The 18,697-nt window shown below is 45.7% G+C and overlaps 1 protein-coding gene across 2 annotated transcripts in view; it reads right to left on the bottom strand.

The window, feature by feature from the left end:
- Positions 1-8,724: 8,724 nt before the first annotated feature.
- Positions 8,725-18,697, bottom strand: part of XPO6 (exportin 6) — a 58,468-nt gene continuing 48,495 nt past the window's right edge. For both annotated transcript variants that reach the window (XM_060786241.2, XM_060786242.2), the window contains exons 21-24: positions 17,839-18,000; positions 12,440-12,538; positions 10,870-11,100; positions 8,725-9,446 (exon numbers count right to left, since the gene is read on the bottom strand). In XM_060786241.2, the coding sequence (XP_060642224.2) occupies positions 9,345-9,446; positions 10,870-11,100; positions 12,440-12,538; positions 17,839-18,000 (594 nt within the window). In that variant the 3' untranslated portion in view covers positions 8,725-9,344. The remainder of the gene's footprint in view (positions 9,447-10,869; positions 11,101-12,439; positions 12,539-17,838; positions 18,001-18,697) is intronic.

Here is an 18,697-nt window from a genome sequence, read left to right as displayed (position 1 = left end):
TTTGGGGGTTTTAAAGCAGAGGCTGGATGGCCATCTTTCGGGGGTGCGTTGAATGCGATTTTCCTGCTTCTTAGCAGAATGGGTTGGGACTGAATCGCCCACGAGGCCTCTTCCAAACTAGGATTCTATGATTCTAAGGATTTTCTACATCTTGGAGGATGGGAAGTGATAATCACTTGTCTGAATCTTCCCTGCTTGAGTGGGCAAGGAGAGTCCTTTAGGGTTAGTCCCTTCTATTTGGGGGTTTGGTATGGCTACTTTTGTTTTGAGTGATTTTGTTGTGGTAGGAAGGAAGGAGACAGGCTTTTGAGCCTTGGCGCTTTTGTGTTTGGAGTGCGTTTCCCCTCCAGAAGTATTTGAAAAATTAAAGAATCCAAAGGATTCTCCGGTCCCAGCTCCGTCTTTCTCTCTGCTCTGGCACACAGACAACAACAACAACAACAACAACAACAACAACAACAACAACAAATCCAGCATATATATCTTGTTTGCTGTGACATACAGTGTTTTTGTGTCAATAATAATAATAATAATAATAATAATAATAATAATGTGCAATTTCTGTCTGAAGTCATACCCTTTACCCCTCCCAGAAGCAAATTAGCCTGATCCTACTCCCTTCCATCCTTTTCTGCTGACTTTTTTTGAATTGGCAGCAATCCAGGGGGCAAATGGCATGGCTCAACATTGCTGCAAAGTTTGTCGCTCCCAGAATAATGACCCCAGAAAAATAATGTTAGCATAAAGCATCAAGGTCAAAAACCCCCCCACGTGCTCTTTCTCCCAACATATCCTTTAGCGTTCAGCTCTCCTCTCCTTGTTCCCTACGCCAAACATCACATCAGGAAAGAATGCTACTGGAACATGGCCATACAGCCCAAAAAACCCACAGTAACCAAGTGGGCCCTTCCACGCAGCCCTATAGCCCAGAATATCAAGGCAGAAAAATCCCACAATATCTGCTTTGAACTGGGTTATTTGAGTCCACACTCAGACAATGTGGGATTTTCTGCCTTGATATTCTGGGATACAGGGCTGTGTGGAAGGTCCCCCACTGTGTCAGAGTGGTCCTTAAGGTTCCCCAGACTTATCGTCTTAGGGGATTTCAATGTCCACGCTGATGCAGACTCTTGTTCATTAGCGGCTGTGGACCTAGTGTCTACCATGGAGACACTAGGACTCTCGCTTTGTAGTACTGGGCCCACGTATCGGGCGGGACACACGCTTGATTTGATTTTCAGCGCAGGAATTCAAGTGACCCAAGCCTCCACAATAGAGGTTCCATGATCGGATCACTGCGCCCTGAGAGTCCGGTTGGAGCATGCTCTATACTGTCCCCCATGCTGTTTAATATCTACATGAAGCCGCTGGGTGAGATCATCCGGAGTTTCGGGGTGCGGTGTCATCTGTATGCAGATGATGTCCAACTCTGTCACTCCTTCCCACCTGCTACTAAGGAGGCTGTCGAGGTCCTGAACCGGTGCCTGGCCGCTGTAATGGTCTGGATGAGGGCGAACAAATTGGTCAGTCGCAAGGCCGAACAGGGTATAGGGTTACAGCCTGTGCTGGATGGGGTCGCACTCCCCTTGAAGGCGCAGGTTCGCAGCTTGGGTGTGATCCTGGATTCATCGTTGAGCCTGGATCCCCAGGTTTCAGCGGTGACCAGGGGAACATTTGCACAGCTCAGGCTCGTGCGCCAGCTGCGCCCGTACCTCGGGAAGTCTGACTTGGCCACGGTAGTACACGCTCTGGTCACATCCCGCCTTGACTACTGCAACGCTCTCTATGTGGGGCTGCCCTTGAAGACGGCCCGGAAGCTCCAGCTAGTCCAGCGTGCGGCAGCCATGTTACTAACAGGAGTGGGACGCAGGGAGCACACAACGCCCTTGTTGTTCCAGCTCCACTGGCTACCGATCTGCTACCGGGCCCAATTCAAGGTGCTGGTGCTGGCCTACAAAGCCCTAAACGGTTCCGGCCCAAAATACCTGTCTGACCGCATCTCGGCCTACGAGTCCACGAGGACTTTGAGATCGTCTGGGGAGGCCCTTCTCTCGATCCCGCCTGCCTCACAGGCACGCCTGGCGGGGACGAGGGATAGGGCTTTCTCGGTGGTGGCCCCCCGGCTGTGGAACACCCTCCCTGTAGATATCAGACAGGCGCCCTCCCTTATGACATTCCGCAAGAGACTAAAGACGTGGTTGTTTGAGAAGGCGTTTGACTAAGTGCTAAAACAATTGGCAATGATGATTAGAACGGAATATGGAAAACGAGATTGGATTGTGATTCTATGATGAGACGTCGCGAACGATTTAGTGTAATTGTATTATTGATAGTGATGTTGTTATTGTTGTTGTGATATTGCCTTTATTGTAAATTGTTTTTATATGTTGTACACTGCCGTGGGTCGCCCTAGGGCTGAGAACGGCGGTCTACAAGTGCAGTAATAATAATAATAATAATAATAATAATAATAATAATAATAATGCCTACCCATGCTGCAAGGGCGCCGAGCCAATTTGGGCTTGCCCAAGGAGACTTATGGAACCCAGTAGGTTCCGGAATGCTCTGAGGGATCTGGAGCCTGCCAGCGACTTGATCGATGTGCAGGTGGACACATGGAACATCAGGCTATCCAATGCACTCGACGAGATCGCCCCTAGACGCCCTGTCAGACCCCGCTGAAATCGGTCTCCTTGGTTCACCGAGGAACTTCGACTGATGAAGCGGGAAAAGAGACGGCTGGAGGGCGTGTGGCGAGAACTCCGTGGCAGAGCATCGAGATCAGCTTATGAGGCATTTAGGGAGTCCTATGAGCATGCTATCACCGAGGCAAAGCGAGTATATTATGCTTCTTTGATAGCGTCTGCTAGCTCACACCCGGCAAAATTGTTCAAAATAATTCGATCTCTAACGACGGTTCCTACCGTCCCAAAAAGCGGTGTTCAGGCCCCTTCAGCTGAGGTTTTTCAGAGCTATTTTGCAGACAAGATCTCGCTACTTCGCCGGGACCTCCCTGCCACAATTGATATAGTGAGAGAACTTGAGACTCCGTGGCCACTTGCTGGGCCCATCCTTGACCGGTTCATCCCGCTGGACGCAGAGGCTGTCGATAGGCTCATAGCTGCAGCTAGACCGACCACTTGCTCCCTCGATCCGTGTCCCTCTTGGTTGGTGAAATCCTGCTTGGAGGGATTACGCGACCCTCTGTTGAAGATTATAAAGAGCTCCCTTGAGCAAGGAGTTTTTCCAGAGGGTTTAAAAGAGGTGGTGGTCTCTCCCCTGCTGAAGAAACCAGATTTAGATCCCTCGGTTCCCTCCAGTTACCGCCCAGTTTCGAATCTCTCATTCCTGGGCAAGGTGATTGAGAGGGCAGTAGCAGAGCAGTTGCAGCAATTCCTAGACGACACAGCCGGACTAGATCCCTTCCAGTCCAGCTTCCGTGCGGGGCATGGGACAGAGACTGTGCTGGTCTCCATCACGGATCACCTTTGATGCCAGCTTGACCAGGGCGGGTCAGCGCTGCTTGTGTTATTGAATCTCACAGCAGCATTTGACACAGTCGACCACAATCTTTTGACCCACCGCCTTGCTGTTGCTGGAGTCAGGAGGACAGCTTTAAACTGGCTGTCCTCCTTTCTTCACAACAGCGGACAGCGAGTGGAGAGGGGAGGCCTGGTCTTTGAGAGGTCCCCTCTATCTTGTGGGGTTCCTCAGGGGGCCATTCTCTCCCCTCTGTTATTTAACATCTATATGCGACCACTTGCTCAGCTGGTTCGAGGTTTTGGGCTTGAGTGTTATCAGTACGCCGATGACACTCAGCTAGTGCTGAAGATGGAAGGCCGACTGGACTCTGTACCCGAGTGTTTCCATCAGTGCCTCAAAGCCATTACTGGATGGTTGCGTGCCAGCAGGTTGAGGGTGAATCCAGCAAAGACGGAGACCCTATGGCGACCGGGTCTCTCCCCTGCTGAAGAAACCAGAATCCAGCAAAGACGGGTCGACCGGGCAGTGGGGACATCCAGCTGCCTACCCTGGATGGCGAGGCACTACGGCCGTCATCATTAGTAAAGCGTCTGGGAGTCCTTTTGGCCCCTCTGCTGACGATGGAGGCCCAGGTCTCCGCCGTTAGCAGAACCGCCTTCTTTCACCTGCGGCAGGCTAGACGGCTGGCCCCCTACCTGTCCAGGGAAGACCTAGCTACAGTGATCCAGGCCACGGTCATCTCAAGACTGGACTACTGTAACGGCCTCTACATTGGCCTTCCTCTGTCGGTGATCCGGAAGCTCAAGTTGGTACAAAATGCAGCTGCTCGGTTTCTTGAGGGAATTCCGATGAGATGCCACATAACACCAATCTTACTACAGCTGCATTGGTTACCAATTGAGCACCGGATCACTTTCAAAGTGATGGTAGTCACCTTTAAGGTCTTGCATGGTCTGGGGCCGATGTATCTGAGGGACCGCCTCACCCCCTACCAACCCCAGAGATCCCTCCGTTCCGAGGACCAAGATCTATTGGAAGTCCCCAGTGTCAAGACCTTGCGTCTAACAGCAACCAGACGCAGAGCCTTCACAGCAGTGGCACCATCAGTCTGGAATGCTCTGCCACCTGAAGTCCGTGCCTTGCGGGACTTACCAGCTTTCCGCAGGGCATGTAAGACATACCTGTTTCGACAGGCTTTTAATGTTTGATAGTGTTGTTTTTAAATTGTTTTAAATTGCTTTTAAATTTTGTTAGATTTTAGCTATTCTTGTAAGCCGCTCCGAGCCCCAGGGGAGTGGCGGCATATAAGTTTAAATAATAAATAAATAAATAAATAAATAAATAAATATCAAACAACCCACAATATTTGCTTTGAATTGGATTATCTGAGTCCACACTGCCGTATAATCCAGTTCAATGTGGATTTTATTCAGCTGTGTGGATGGGGCCAGCGATTCTGGCCATGAAAGTCGTCAACAATACACATGGAAGACTACCTGAATAACATCGTACTGTCTTGATTCTATTCTAAGACACAGGGTGTTTCCACACAGCCCTACATCCCAAAATATCAAGGCAGGAAATATCACAATATCTGCTTTGAACTGGGTTATCTGAGTCCACACTCAGATAATGTGGGATTTTTTGCCTTGATATTCTGGAATATAGGGCTGTGTGGAAGGGCCCACACTTTTTTCTACATATAAACATCTCTTACAACTACTGATGGTTCTACCTGATGTATTCTTGGTGGTGGCGGCACCAAATAAGGGTGTGTCTTACAATTAATGGCATCTTACAATTAGGAAATACGGTAGTATTTTAAGCTGACTCAGCAAACAAGATTAACTTTTACCAGCTCTCCCAATCTGCTACTTTCTGGATGTACGGTTCCCATCATCCCCCAACCGACATGACCGTAGTGGAGTTGGCAGTCTAAATCATCATGGGACCTCAAGTTGGAGATACCTGTTCTCACGTCTTGATTTGCGTACCTCCCCAAAACCATGCCCTTGATCTGTATCGACCCTAACAAAGAAAATATGCTCTGGGCAAAAAACTTTTGCTCTGGGTAAACATGTTATGACCATGGCGGGCCTATTTGCAAGGCTGTTGACCCTGTGTGCCTGGACCGGGACATGCAGAGAATTCAAACAAGAACAGCAGACTCAAACCACAAAATTAGGGGGAAGAGATCTGCCAAATCACATCGTTTGCATCAGGTATGGCCAACTTTGGCCCTCCAGGTGTTTTGGACTTCAACTCACAATTCCTAACAGTCGTACATCCAGAAAGCAGGAGATTGGGAGCCAGTAGGCTGTTAGGAATTGTGGGAGCTGGAATCCAAAACACCTGGAGGGCCAAAGTTGGCCCATGTCTGACCTACATCATTTTCCCTATGTGTATTGTGCAGGAAGAGAAATGATGTTAGTTTTCAATCTCTCAGCGATTGTTAAGACATCTTGACAATGCCTATTGACTTCTAGCGATCGCATGAACTTCATAGGGGTTTTTTTTAAGGTAAGGAACATTCAGAACAGGTTTGCCATTACCTTTCCTCTTAAACATAACACCCTGCTTAGTTTCCATTAAGATGAAATCTGGTGCCTTTTTGGTAGCCCTTGTTCATGGAAAGATTGGCAAGGATCAAATAGTTGCACAACTTTGCACAATTAAACTCGTGCGCCAGCTGCAACCGCACCTTGTGAAGTAGATTTGACCACGGTGGTCCACACCTTAGTTACCTCTAGATTGGACTATTGCAACACACTCTACTTGGGGCTGCCCTTGAAGACGGCCTGGAAACTTCAATTGTTCCAACGATCAGCAGCCAGACTGCAAACCAGAGCGAATTACAGGGAGCAGTCTACCCCCCTGTTTAAGGAGCTCCACTGGCTACCGTTTATTTTCTGGGCCCAATTCAAGGTGCAGGTTATTACCTACAAAGCCCTGAACAGTTTGGGACCTGCCTACCTTTGTGACCGTATTTCCTTCTACGAACCTGCATGACCCCTTTGATCTTCTAGGGAGGCCCTCCTCCTGCTTCCTCCTCCATGGCAAGCATGACTTGTGGGGACGAAGGAGAAGGCCTTCTCTGTGGTGGCCTCTTGACTTTGGAACTCGCTACCTGGAGAGATTAGGCAAGCGCCCACCCTGGCAGCCTTCAGGAAGAGCCTAAAAATCTGGCTGTTGCGGTGTGCCTTTGAGGAATGAATAACAAATCCCCACAACATGACCAACTCAGTATAAAATGCCCTTCGATGCACTTTATCTCATCCTTTAGTGAAATTCACCCCATTGCTTGTCCCATCTGAAATCTCCCACCAGGCACACTACCCTATTCATCCATCTCACCCAGAGTTCTATCACTTGCAATTTGGCCCAGCCCGCTCTGCACGATTTTTATTATTTTACTAGCGGTCCCCTGCCACACGTTGCTGTGGCCCAGTCTGGTGATCTGGAAAATAAAGTAATGAGAAAGTGTTGGTTTCTAATATATGTAATGTCTTTATGCTTGTGGGTAAACAGTATTTCTTGCTGTTTGTCAGTGTTGATGTGGAGATTGCCTGGTTTGCCTACTCTGGAACATGCAACATATTGTCCTTCTTTAGGGGTCCCTTTCAAATCTTTGATACTCCATCTGTCATATACATATATGTGTGTGCGTGAATGGCTGGATAGCCGTTTGTCAGGAGAGCCTTGATTATGTTTTCTTGCCCTTGTGAAGGGAGTTGGACTGGATGGCCTTAAGGCAGCATTTCTCAACCTGACCTGGGGGGGGGGGGGTCAACAGGGGGGTGTCAGAAGGGTCACCAAAGACCACCAGAAAACATAGTATTTTCTGTTGGTCATGGGGGCTCTGTGGGATGTTTGGCCCAATTCCATTGTTGGTGGGGTTCAGAATGCTCTTGATTGTAGGTGAACTATAAATCCCAGTAACTACAACTCCCAAATGTCAAGGTCTATTTTCCCTAAACTCCATCTGTGTTTATATTTGGGCATATTGAGTATTTGTGCCAAGTTTGGTCCAGATCCATCATTGTTTGAGTCCACAGTGTTCTCTAGATGTAGGTGAACTACATCTCCAAAACTCAAGGTCAATGCCCACCAAACCCTTCTAGTGTTTTCTGTTGATCAGGGGAGTCCTGTGAGCCAGGTTTGGTTCAATCCCATCATTGGTGGAGTTCGGAATGCTCTCTGATTATAGGTGAACTATAAATCCCAGCAACTACAACTCCCAAATGACAAATCATAATTTTTTTAGTGATGGTAGTGAGACATTTTGTTTCCCGTTTGACTTTGACTTTGCATTAACTTGTTTTGTGTATATTTTATTTGATGTTCATTATTTGCTGTATTTTTGATCTGTTGTAATTGTTGGGCTTGGCCTCATGTTAGCCACCCCGAGTCCCCCTTGGGGAGATGGTGGCAGGGTATAAATAAAGATGATGATGATGATGATGATGATGATGATTCACTGGGCAGATCGTGGGCCCAGAACAGAGTCCTATCTTGGTTCATATATTCACATTCAGCACTGAAGATTGGTTGATACCTAAGCCAATACTTGCCTCTGCTAAATATACTGGCCGGGCTTTAGCACAGTGGATTAAAGTGCCAGCTGCAGAAAATCTTGCTGATCGAAAGGTTGACAGTTCAAGCCCATGTTGGGGTGAGGTCCCTACCATCATCCCAGCTTCTGCTCACCTAGCAGTTTGAAAAGAAGCAATGTGAGTAGATAAATAGGTACTGCTTTAGTGGGGAGGTAGTAAAAGGTGTGTCTAAGGACAACAATGCTCCTCAGCACAGAAGATGGAGAGACAAAACCTCCTGTGGCTGGAGTTGAGCACAGCCTCCAGATGCTGGAGATGGAAAAAGATGGGAAGCCTTTACCTGTGTTTATGTACTGTCTGTTTTTGTTAATTGTATAATGTCATTTAATGTTTGTATGTATGTGTACTGTAATCCGCCGTGAGCCCCTTGGGGAGATAGGGCGGAATACAAATAAACTATATTGTTATATTATTACTTCATATAATTTTTGAAGGCAAAGCTGAGAGAAGTGCCAGTAGGGAGGACACAATGGTGAAAGAAGTGGAGAATGTGTATCATGAAAGAAATACCAATATATCAGTGTAAAAACTGAAAGTCATATCAAGCGTTGTTTCGAGAGTCTGTGCAATACTTAGGCTTTCCCGGTGCTTTCCAAAATGCCTCCAAGGTAGCTAAAACAGGACCCAATTCTATTTTAAAACAAAGAAAGCACATGTTCTTTATTTCCATTAAGCACATTTTAGTATCACAATGGAATGATGAGAAAAACAAAAAAAATTCCTCTCTTTTTAAAAAAAGTCAGTCTGTGGGTCTCTCCCTCCATCCTCACCACGAGCAGGGAGACTTCAAGGCAAGTTAAAAACAAAGGGGATGATGGTGGTGGTGGTGGGGGGGGGGTTGTCTCCTCAATGGCAAAGTAAGGGAAAAAAGAAAGGCAGGCGGAATGATGATGAGGTGGAAACATCTTGAAGTCGTCTTTGGCGTTTCTGCCTCATGATTGATGCACAAGACTGGTTTGTTGTCACAGAAAACCTGCAGACGCAACAACTGGATGCCATTTCAGCATTAAGACGAACAAAACACCCAGCGTGCGGAAGGGCCTGCGGTTGGCCTTAAGACACCCCGAAGGTCACAAAGCTGCCAACTCGGCTGCAAGGGATGAGCCGGGAGGGGAATGTGGGGAGGGGGGCGGCACTCCAGCTCCCAACTGGAGATAGACAGCATTGGGGAGCAGAGGTGGTGGCAACGCAAGGGAAAGGGGTTGGTTGGCTCTTCACAGCGATTCAAACTGAGTCCAGCGCCGCCAACTATAGCTTCACAGTCCCAGGAGGCAAGCTGTCATTGCAGAGCCTGTAGTAGCGTAGGTCGTTGACCAGCCTGTGCACGTTCTGTGTAAAGGACGGCAGGTCCTAGAGAAGGAAGGGAGATCACCCAATGCAAGGGGTTAGAGCAGGCATGGGCACGCTTCGCCCCCCCCCCCCCTCCAGGTGTTTTGAACCACAATTCCTAATAGCTTGGCCCGAGGTGTAAGAAATTAAAATAAATAAATAAATAAATAAATAAATAATGTCATCTTAAGCAGGTATGGGAAAACTTGGCCCCTTGAGGTGTAAGCACTAAAATAACAATAATAATAACAACAACAATAATAATAATAATGGAAAAACTATTGCAAAATGTACTATAGCAGGGTGTCCCTCCTGCAGAAACAAAGTGCTGGCAGTTTAATATATTTTATGATAGAATCAATTAGGAAATGACATTGATAACGCAGGAACCAAAATCGAGTTACACAGTGTTATTCGCCATACAGATTGGGGATAATGGGAACTGCAACCCAACAGCACTTGTGGCTCTGAGGCTGGGCAAAGGTTGAAGTCAGACATTGTATCCACAAGCCTTGAGTCTCCATTTAAACCCTACTCTCCTGACTAAACAGAAAAAACTCCAGCCTTCCAGATGTTACTGCATCATGATTCCCATCAGCATGAGTCATGCTGATGTCTAATGATGAGAAAGATGGGAGTTGTAATCCAGCATCTGGAGGAGGGAGACACAGAATGACATGGCGGGAGAGATCTGGCTCGTGGGCCTTGTGTTTGACACATGTGAGTTTGAGCAACAATGGATTCAACACCTGCAGACAAAGCCTATGAGAGCCGGTGCTTCACAGTTGTTCATCTAAAAGATCTGCTACACTAGGGACCAAATACAAGCTAGCATTACACATCTGCACCAGGCATGGGCCCTCCAGGTGTTTTGGACACCAACTCCCACAATTCCTAACAGCCTCAGACCTTTTCATTCCCCCCCCCCAGCTGCAGATATTTTGGACTCCAACTCCCACAATCCTCAACAACCTCAGGCTCTTTCCTTTTCCCTTTCCTTTTCCACTTAAGCGGCTGAGGGGGAAAAGGAAGGGACCTGAAGCTGTTAGGAATTGTGGGAGTTGGAGTCCAAAACACCTGGAAGGACCAAGTTTGACCATTCCTGATCCACACTGTAGAATTAATGCAATCTCAATACCATTTTAACTGCAATGGCTAAATGCTACAGAATCCTGGAATTTGGCAAGGCACCAGCACTTTTGGCAGAGAAGCCTAAAGATTATTTTTTAAAAAAACCCTACAATTCCCACAATACCACAGCACTGAGCCATGACAGTTAAGGTGGTCTCAAACTGCGTTCTATGGAGAAGATGTGCCCTGCATTTGCACATTTGAGAAGAAACCCTGAAATGTTACCATGGCTTTTATAAGGAAAGAGCAAAATATTTAAGGTGTGCCCAACAGCTTCCCCATAGCTATGCCAACCACAGGACAACTTCCATACCCTGTCCATTTTGAAGTTCCTTCCAAGAACACTTTTCTGGTTGGCGTCTACGCCGTCACAGCTGGCTAAGAATTCTGGGAGAAACACTGAATAGAAGCTATCGAAGTCCACAGAAGCCATGTTGTAGATGGCAATCCCAATCTCCTCTTGCAGGAGGTCGTGCGATTTATGGACCAGCACCTGAAGCAGCACATTCACAAACTGAAAGAGCATGGCCGTCCGGAAGATCTTCTGCAGGGAAAGACAAGGAAAATGTTGAAGATACTACACTGAAATTTTGACTTACAAGTGAACCAATGTATACATTTTTTGAGATACAAGCCGTCACTCGTCCTTTTTTTGCTTTGACATGCGAGCTGAAATTTGAATTACGAGCAAGTGTGAGAGTATGCCACCTGCAATCTTAATTAAGCAGTTCTTTGAGGGAGCAGCTAGGAAAGCTCCTTGCTCTTGTCCATATGGTTATTTCTGCAAAAAAAAAAAAAATTAAAAATCCCAGGGAAGTTGAGGGGCTAGGAGTCTATCATCAGTCTCATTATCCCAATGCAATACTGCAGAATGATGTTCCTAATAGCTTGTAATCCATCTTTGTGTGGGATATATGGATTCTATAGTGGCTATGAAGGTGGCAGTAGGACTGTACTTTCTATAGGAAGTCACGAGGAGGGGTGAGGGAATATAATCTAAGGATATTTCTCCAGAATCTTAATAATTATAACAAATCTATGTTCTGAATTGTGAGAAATATTAAAAATTAACTAGGTATTTTTAATTACAAAAATGTGAGTCAAGATCTGAAAGGGTTAAATTGATGCAATGACTGCTGTTCAATATACATAGGTGTGTCTGTAGCTTAGTGTGCCTCAGTGTGAGGTAAACCTTAGTGTCAGCAGGCCTCAGTATGAGGTAGGCCTCAGTTAGTAGGCCTCACTGTGTAAGAAGGCTTCAGTGAGAGAAACCTCAGGTTGAAAGCCTTGTGTGTAAAGCTCCCCTGTGAAGGCTGCTGTGTGTAAAAAGCTCCTGTGTGAAGCTCCCGTGTAAGTTTAGTGTGAGAGCAAAGCTTTTTATCTGCATGAGAAAGAAGCTTAGCTTGGAAGCAAAGAAGGAAGTATAAGAGGGAAGTAAGAAAAGGAAGGAAGGAGGAAGGAAAGAAAGAAGTGCAGGACGGTGTGAGAGAGAGGGCCTGAGAAAGGAATCTCCAGGCCTGAGTTTGCCCACACCTGTTTTAATATGACTCTACCAAGCATGGCCAAGATTGTAAAAGCATATTCATATGGCAAAGTGGCTATACAATTGGAAATGTGAAATTGGCCAGCTCATGATCTAATAATGAATTATGGCAGACTGAAAAGGGAACTGTGCATGTTTTTGTAGGTCTTAGACATGGCATTCAATACATTTAATCCTCTGCAAATCACCTGTTGTTCACCATATAACAAGAGCTGCAAGTAGTTTTGTGAGTAGAGTGTTCTACATAGGCAGAAAACAGTGATTTCTCTTCTTCCCACCCACTCACTACCCCCACCACCATCATTATTATTTTGTCAAGGGCAAGGATCATCACACTCACCTTGTGGTACAGTTTCTGTTTTGTGTTCAAAGTCTCCAGGTAGAACAAGTTCTGCTTAAACAAATGTATGTCTGGCTGCAGGAAGGACTGGCCAAACGCCTAGGAAACAGAAAAGTTTTTCAGGAAGATATGGTTGTAAGCGGAGGAATGCCTTCCCCAATGTAGGGAGACAGAGCAACAGGATTAATCACACTCAACCAAGAACCTCTCCTTACTCAGGTACCTTAAGCCTTAGGGCCATTCCAGACAGGCCCTAGATCCCAGGATCTGATCCCAGGTTTTCTGTTTTAAACTGGATTATATGAGTCCCCACTGCTAGATAATCTGGGATAAAAAGAATACCTAGGATGAAATCCTGGGATACAGGGCCTGTCTGGAAGGACACCTAGGTAGCTGCAAATATGGCACTTTTTGAGGGGAAAAAAAGAGAAAACACAGAGAAGTGGAATTCCTGTTCAATTGCTGTATTTCAGACTTTTCTTGCTTGGTCTCATCTCAGTTGGTGAAACCTCTGTTATGTCCACTAACAAACCAAACCGTGCACTTAGAAGTCTTTAAAACGGTATTTGTAAAATAGCAGGGTATAGGGTATATTATTATTATTATTATTATTATTATTATTGTTGTTGTTGTATCCTGCTTTTATCTCTTGACTGAAACACACAGTGGGTTGGGTAGGACATGCCAACTACCTCTTGAGGGATGATTTTCTCTTCCCACTGTGTTTAAGTCAGTTTCTGTTGCTTACATTTCATCCTCTTGTAACACAATTATATACAAGAGCATGGTCTAAGCAAGTCTGGAGAAGTTTGGAAGCAAGGACTCAGTAGGTTTCCCCTGACATTAAGTCTAGTCGTGTCCGACTCTGGGGGGTGGTGCTCATTTCCATTTCTAAGTCAAAGAGCTGCTGTTGTCCATAGATGCCTCCAAGGTAATGTGGCCGGCATGACTGCATGGAGTGCTGTTACCTTCTTGCAGAAGCGGTACCTATTGATCTACTCACATTTGCATGTTTTCGAACTGCTAGGTTGGCAGAAGCTGAGACTAACAGCAGGAGCTCACTCCACTTCCCGAATTTGAACCAGCAACTTTTTGGTAAGCAAGTTCAACAGCTCAGCGGTCTAACCCGCTGCACCACCAGGGGCCTCCAGGGTAGCAACCAAAAATGCCAAGAGGAACAACAGGCCAGAGAATGACAGAAAAGTAAAATGTTTTGGAAAACCAAGGTCCTCCCTAACTCTTGAGGAGCAAGGCTTTGAAAAGTAAAGCTTTCCTTTCTGTTTAATGAGAATCTTGTAACATTTTAAGACTACAACCAACTTTTTGTTGACAAAAATTGCAGAAGGATTAGAGTTCAGAATGATTTTTTCTGACCATTTATCATCTTTCCCTTCAAGAGTAACATCTTTTGGAGATGCTCTAAGCCTAGATTCCCCACATTCAGGACTCTGGCATGTTATGCACATGAAGTCTCCTTTGCTTTCTGAGTGCACTCAGATGCTATAAAATGCATGGTGTTTATTTAGTATGCACCTTTCCAAGAAGAGTTAGAAGCATTGCCATTGCAACCTGAAGTCAAGCTCTGCATTAGACAAATTGGGCTGGAGTGGAAAAAACCTTAAGAATCAAGCGAATTTCACCACAGCATAAAAATGCAGTCCTTTAAGCAAGTTAGGAGAAGGAACAATCCTTTTGAACAGCCATTAGCAGTGATTCTTACAAACGGCTATTTTTATTGGTGGAAAATCCCACTTCTTTGGACAGAGATTAGCAAGGGGGAGACCAGCCTCCTGAGGAATAACTGCAAGGGAATGCATGGGATTCAAGGACCCTGTTCCAAGGAAAGAGGGAAATGGGGCCAGGGAACTCCTCTCTATTCTGTTCAGATGACAAGAATCAGGGAATGGCCAAATGCAAGAGGCTGGACTCTGACCTCTGGCTGGATACAGGTAGCCTGTGCCAACGAGAACATCCAGAGAACATTAAACAGAAGCGTCTTTTCTGAAGACCTTGACCCAGGTGGGTATGCCAAAGGCCAGAAGCACTCGGCTGCAAAAAATGATTGCTGGGAGTTCACTTATTTAGCAATATTTTGCTTACAGATTAATGAAGGTTTTTTGCCTCTTGCTCTGGGGGGGGGGGGGGGGGAGTGAAAAAGGGTTACAGGAATCTCCCATTGGCTGATAGAGGGAAAGCACTCCCCAAATCAAAACCTCAACATTGACAGGCTGACAGGACAAAACAGCAGCGTTGAAAGGAAATATCTCCTCCAAAACATGATGCAAGCTAGTCGTGTCTTCCAGCATTGCTAAAAGGCACATCACTGGGTCAAGAAGTGATTTCCTAAGAACACCTTGCTAGTCTTCAATAAAATATTTAGGAAGCAAGCTTCATTGTGTACCAGAAACACAAGTCACTTCCATCATATTATTATCTTGCATTTGCCTATTTGCTTATCAGGTTGAAATACCCAGTTCCATTTGGGAAGGCTTCAAGAGGCCTTGACTTTTAAGTCTGTATTTAATATGCAGTGCATATTATAGATCCTTTCCCATCTTTTATGTATTTGCCACTGGGAATCTGCGTGAGATAGAAGTCTTGGAAGTCTTTCCTTGTGTAATTTGGGATGTTATGTTTGTTTACTGAGGACTAAAACTGGGGTTTTTCTGCAACGCAGCTAAGTTGCAAGAAGTCCAAGCCTTTATCTCCATTGTGTCATAGCCAATGGGAGAATGAAAGGTTTTACATCCTGCACATCTCAGCAGGGATAAAATATAACACTTCCTCCCAAAACCTATTTGCTTGGATCAGCTGGGAGGAGCTTTGCAAATTTAGTTATTTATTTTATAACCCGCCTTTCTCCAAATATGGAGTCAAAGATGCATTTGTAAAAAAGTTGGTTGGATGTTGTTGCTATTGTTTGACTTCTAACTTTCCCTCATAAGAACTTTGAAGGTTGCTAGTTGCCTGTCTGCTGTTTCAATGCAGGCTCAGACACCCCAGCCTACAAGCCAAAAGTAATTTCTTCTCCTTATTTTATATTTTTGGATAGAAAAATAACTGAAACTATAGCTATGGATGACTGTATCTCTTAGGTTACAGCATCTAATTTGCAACACATCTGAAGAAGATATCTATCAGGTGAAATCCTAAATGGCCTGCAACAATAGGAGTCTAGTAGCTAGATACAGGGAAGTCATGCAACCCCTCTGTTCTGCCTTGGTCAGACAACACCTGGAATCACACTGTGTCCAGTTCTGGGCGCCACAGTTTAAGGGAGATGTTGACTCTAAGCTGGAATGTGTCCAGAGGAGGGTGAAAAAATGATCCAAGAGTCTGGAGAACAAGCCCTATGAGAAGTGGCTTAAAAAGCTCGGCATGTTTAGCCTGCAGAAGAGAAGGCTGAGAGGAGAGATAATGAGGGCCATGGATAAACAGGTGAGGGGAAGTAATAAGGAGGAGGGAGCAAGCTTGTAAGGAGAGCTGTTCAGCAGTGGAACTCTCTGCCCTGGACTGTGGTGGAGGCTCCTCCTTTGTAGGCTTTTAAGCAGAGGCTGGATGGCCATCTGTAGGGGGTGTGTGTGTGCTTTGAATGTGATTTTCCTGCTTCTTGGCATAATGGGGTTGCACTGGATGGCCCGCAGGGTCTCTTCCAACTCAATGATTCTAGGAGTTCTGAATCTAAGCAGGGTCCCTTTAATCCAGTATTAGAGATGTACGAAGCAGCTGAAATCTGATTAGTAAAGTCATTTAGTAATTTGGATGACATTCATTTCATTTTGTAAAGATTCGGAGGGGTCCCATTCAAATTCAGAATCTGAATCTTTGAAGCTTCGTAATCGTTTCGTTAAGATTTGTTCCATTACTGACAAGGGGGAAAATTTCTGTCATTTTTATGGCTATCAGGATGAAACTTATTTATTTACCTTACTTATATACCGCTGTTCTCAGCCCGAAGGCGACTCACAGCGGTTCACAACAAATACGAACAGCAAAAATTCAGTGCTACAGTATAGAAACAGTTAACAACCTAACACATTACACAATTAATAAACAGTTACTACAATACCCATTCACTGTCGTCTCGTCATCAAAAACATGTTCCAGATTCGTCATCCATTGTTCCATTCCAGTGTTCATTAACCAATCATTGCACTAATTATTGGAATGCCTGCTCAAACAGCCAGGTCTTCACTTTTTTGCGGAATACCATTAGAAATGGTGCTAGTCTAATGTCCGTAGGAAGGGCGTTCCACAGCTGAGGAGCCACCACCGAGAAGGCCCTATCTCTCGTCCCCGCCAGCCGAACTTGAGAAGCAGGCGGGAACGAGAGCAGGGTCTCCCCGGAAGATCTCAAAGTGGGTTCATAGGCAGAGATGCGGTCGGATAGGTAGCATGGGCCGGAACCGTTTAGGGCTTTAAAGGCCAACGCCAGCACTTTGAATTCAGCCCGGTAGCAGATTGGTAGCCAGTGGAGTTGGCGCAACAGGGGGGTTGTATGCTCCCTGCGCTCCGCTCCTGTTAAAATCATGGCTGCCGAGCGTTGGACTAGTTGGAGCTTCCGAGCTGTCTTCAAAGGCAACCCCACGTAGAGAGCGTTGCAGTACTCTAAACGGGATGTAACTAGAGCGTGGACTACCGTGGCCAAGTCAGACTTCCCAAGGTACGGGCGCAGCTGGCGCACAAGCTTTAGCTGTGCAAATGCTCCCCTGGTCACCGCCGAAACCTGGGGTTCCAGGCTCAGCGATGAGTCCAGGGTCACACCCAAGCTGCGAACCTGCGTCTTCAGGGGGAGTGTGGCCCCATCCAACACAGGCTGTAACCCTATGCCCTGTTCGGCCTTGCGACTGACCAGGAGTACCTCTGTCTTGTCTGGATTCAATTTCAATTTGTTCGCCCTCATCCAGACCGTCACAGCGGCCAAGCACCGGTTCAGGACCTGGACAGCCTCCTTAGTAGCAGGTGGAAAGGAGTGACACACTTATAGGCAACATTTATGACTTTAAGCCTGCCAGGTTTCAGAACGTTTTGGTTATCCACTGATTATCAGGAATTTTAAGAAGATTTTACAAATAATTAAAAAAAACTTATGGCCCCTTATGACTGGCTGATAAGGAAAACAACATGCAGCTGCCATTGTCAATCACATCAGCTCCCTTGCCCCCTCCCACCTCAGACAATTATAGAGCATGTCAAACTGAAAAAAAACCCCACAATTTGAAACTCTCCAAAACAACAATTTTTTAGTAATATCTCCAAAACATTTCAGAGGCTTCCATTTTCTTTCATAATGCTTTGGAGGGGGTCTAGTGCTGTTGAGTAATTCAGAGATTTGTATTATAGAAATCTCTGAACTAGAAAACGGACCTCCAAAGCTTTCCACAGCCCTCTTTGGATACCTGCATAATGGCACTGAACTGCGCTTGGTTCTCCATCTGCTCATCAGCTGTCCCTCTTTGGACACTGGCTAAGATGCTGGACTTGAAGAAGTAGCGCCAGTTGTGGTGAAGGACCCGGAAAAGCAACTCAAAGAGCTCTGCCTTCACATCAGGAGACGGGCGCTTGGGGAGGAAGAAAAGGCACAGGGTTTCAACAAACTTGTTACGCAAAGGAATCTCATCTTCAACACAGGCACAGGTCGGTTGTCAAAAGGAGAGGCAATCCCCTCGCTATATGTAAAAGGCACACACTGCCATTTGAAGGCAAGATGGTTTATTTGGAGAGAAGAATCTGCAGGCTTATTGCTACAGAACAACAATTAGTAGACATTTCTGACACTTTAGGGCTCTGACGTTGGAAATATAGAAACGGAAGCAATTCTGGATGGAGCTGGTCAAAACGTAATGACTCCAACCCTGGATTCAAAATAAAAAAGTAGTATTCTTAAATGCCTAGTTTATGGTACATTTATTTTCAGGAAGGTTTGAGAAAGTTTACTTGTTCAGGGTTTTTAACCAAATCTCTTTTTATGTATTATCAATCTAAATAAGCAGGATGATTAACTGAGTAGGGATGAAATGCCTTGTAATTTATATATTAAAATCCTTTTGGTATGTATGAAGGGGTCAAACAGAAGACAAATAAAGAAGCTGCAGTCAAAGGTTGGTGGAGTGCATTCAGCTGAAGATGCAAGTGTCTACTGTGCCTCCTTCCTTCCTGCCACTGGCCTCACAGGTCAAGGAGCCACCCCAGGTATAAAGTGCCTTTCATTAACCCCAAATCAGTGCTGCTCAGTAGAACATGATCATGAATTTAATT

This window comes from Anolis sagrei, chromosome X (assembly GCF_037176765.1).
Source record: "Anolis sagrei isolate rAnoSag1 chromosome X, rAnoSag1.mat, whole genome shotgun sequence".
NCBI lineage: Eukaryota > Metazoa > Chordata > Lepidosauria > Squamata > Dactyloidae > Anolis > Anolis sagrei.
The sequence above is the reverse complement of the archived record's forward strand: the minus strand, read 5'-3'. Positions and strand labels throughout refer to the sequence as shown.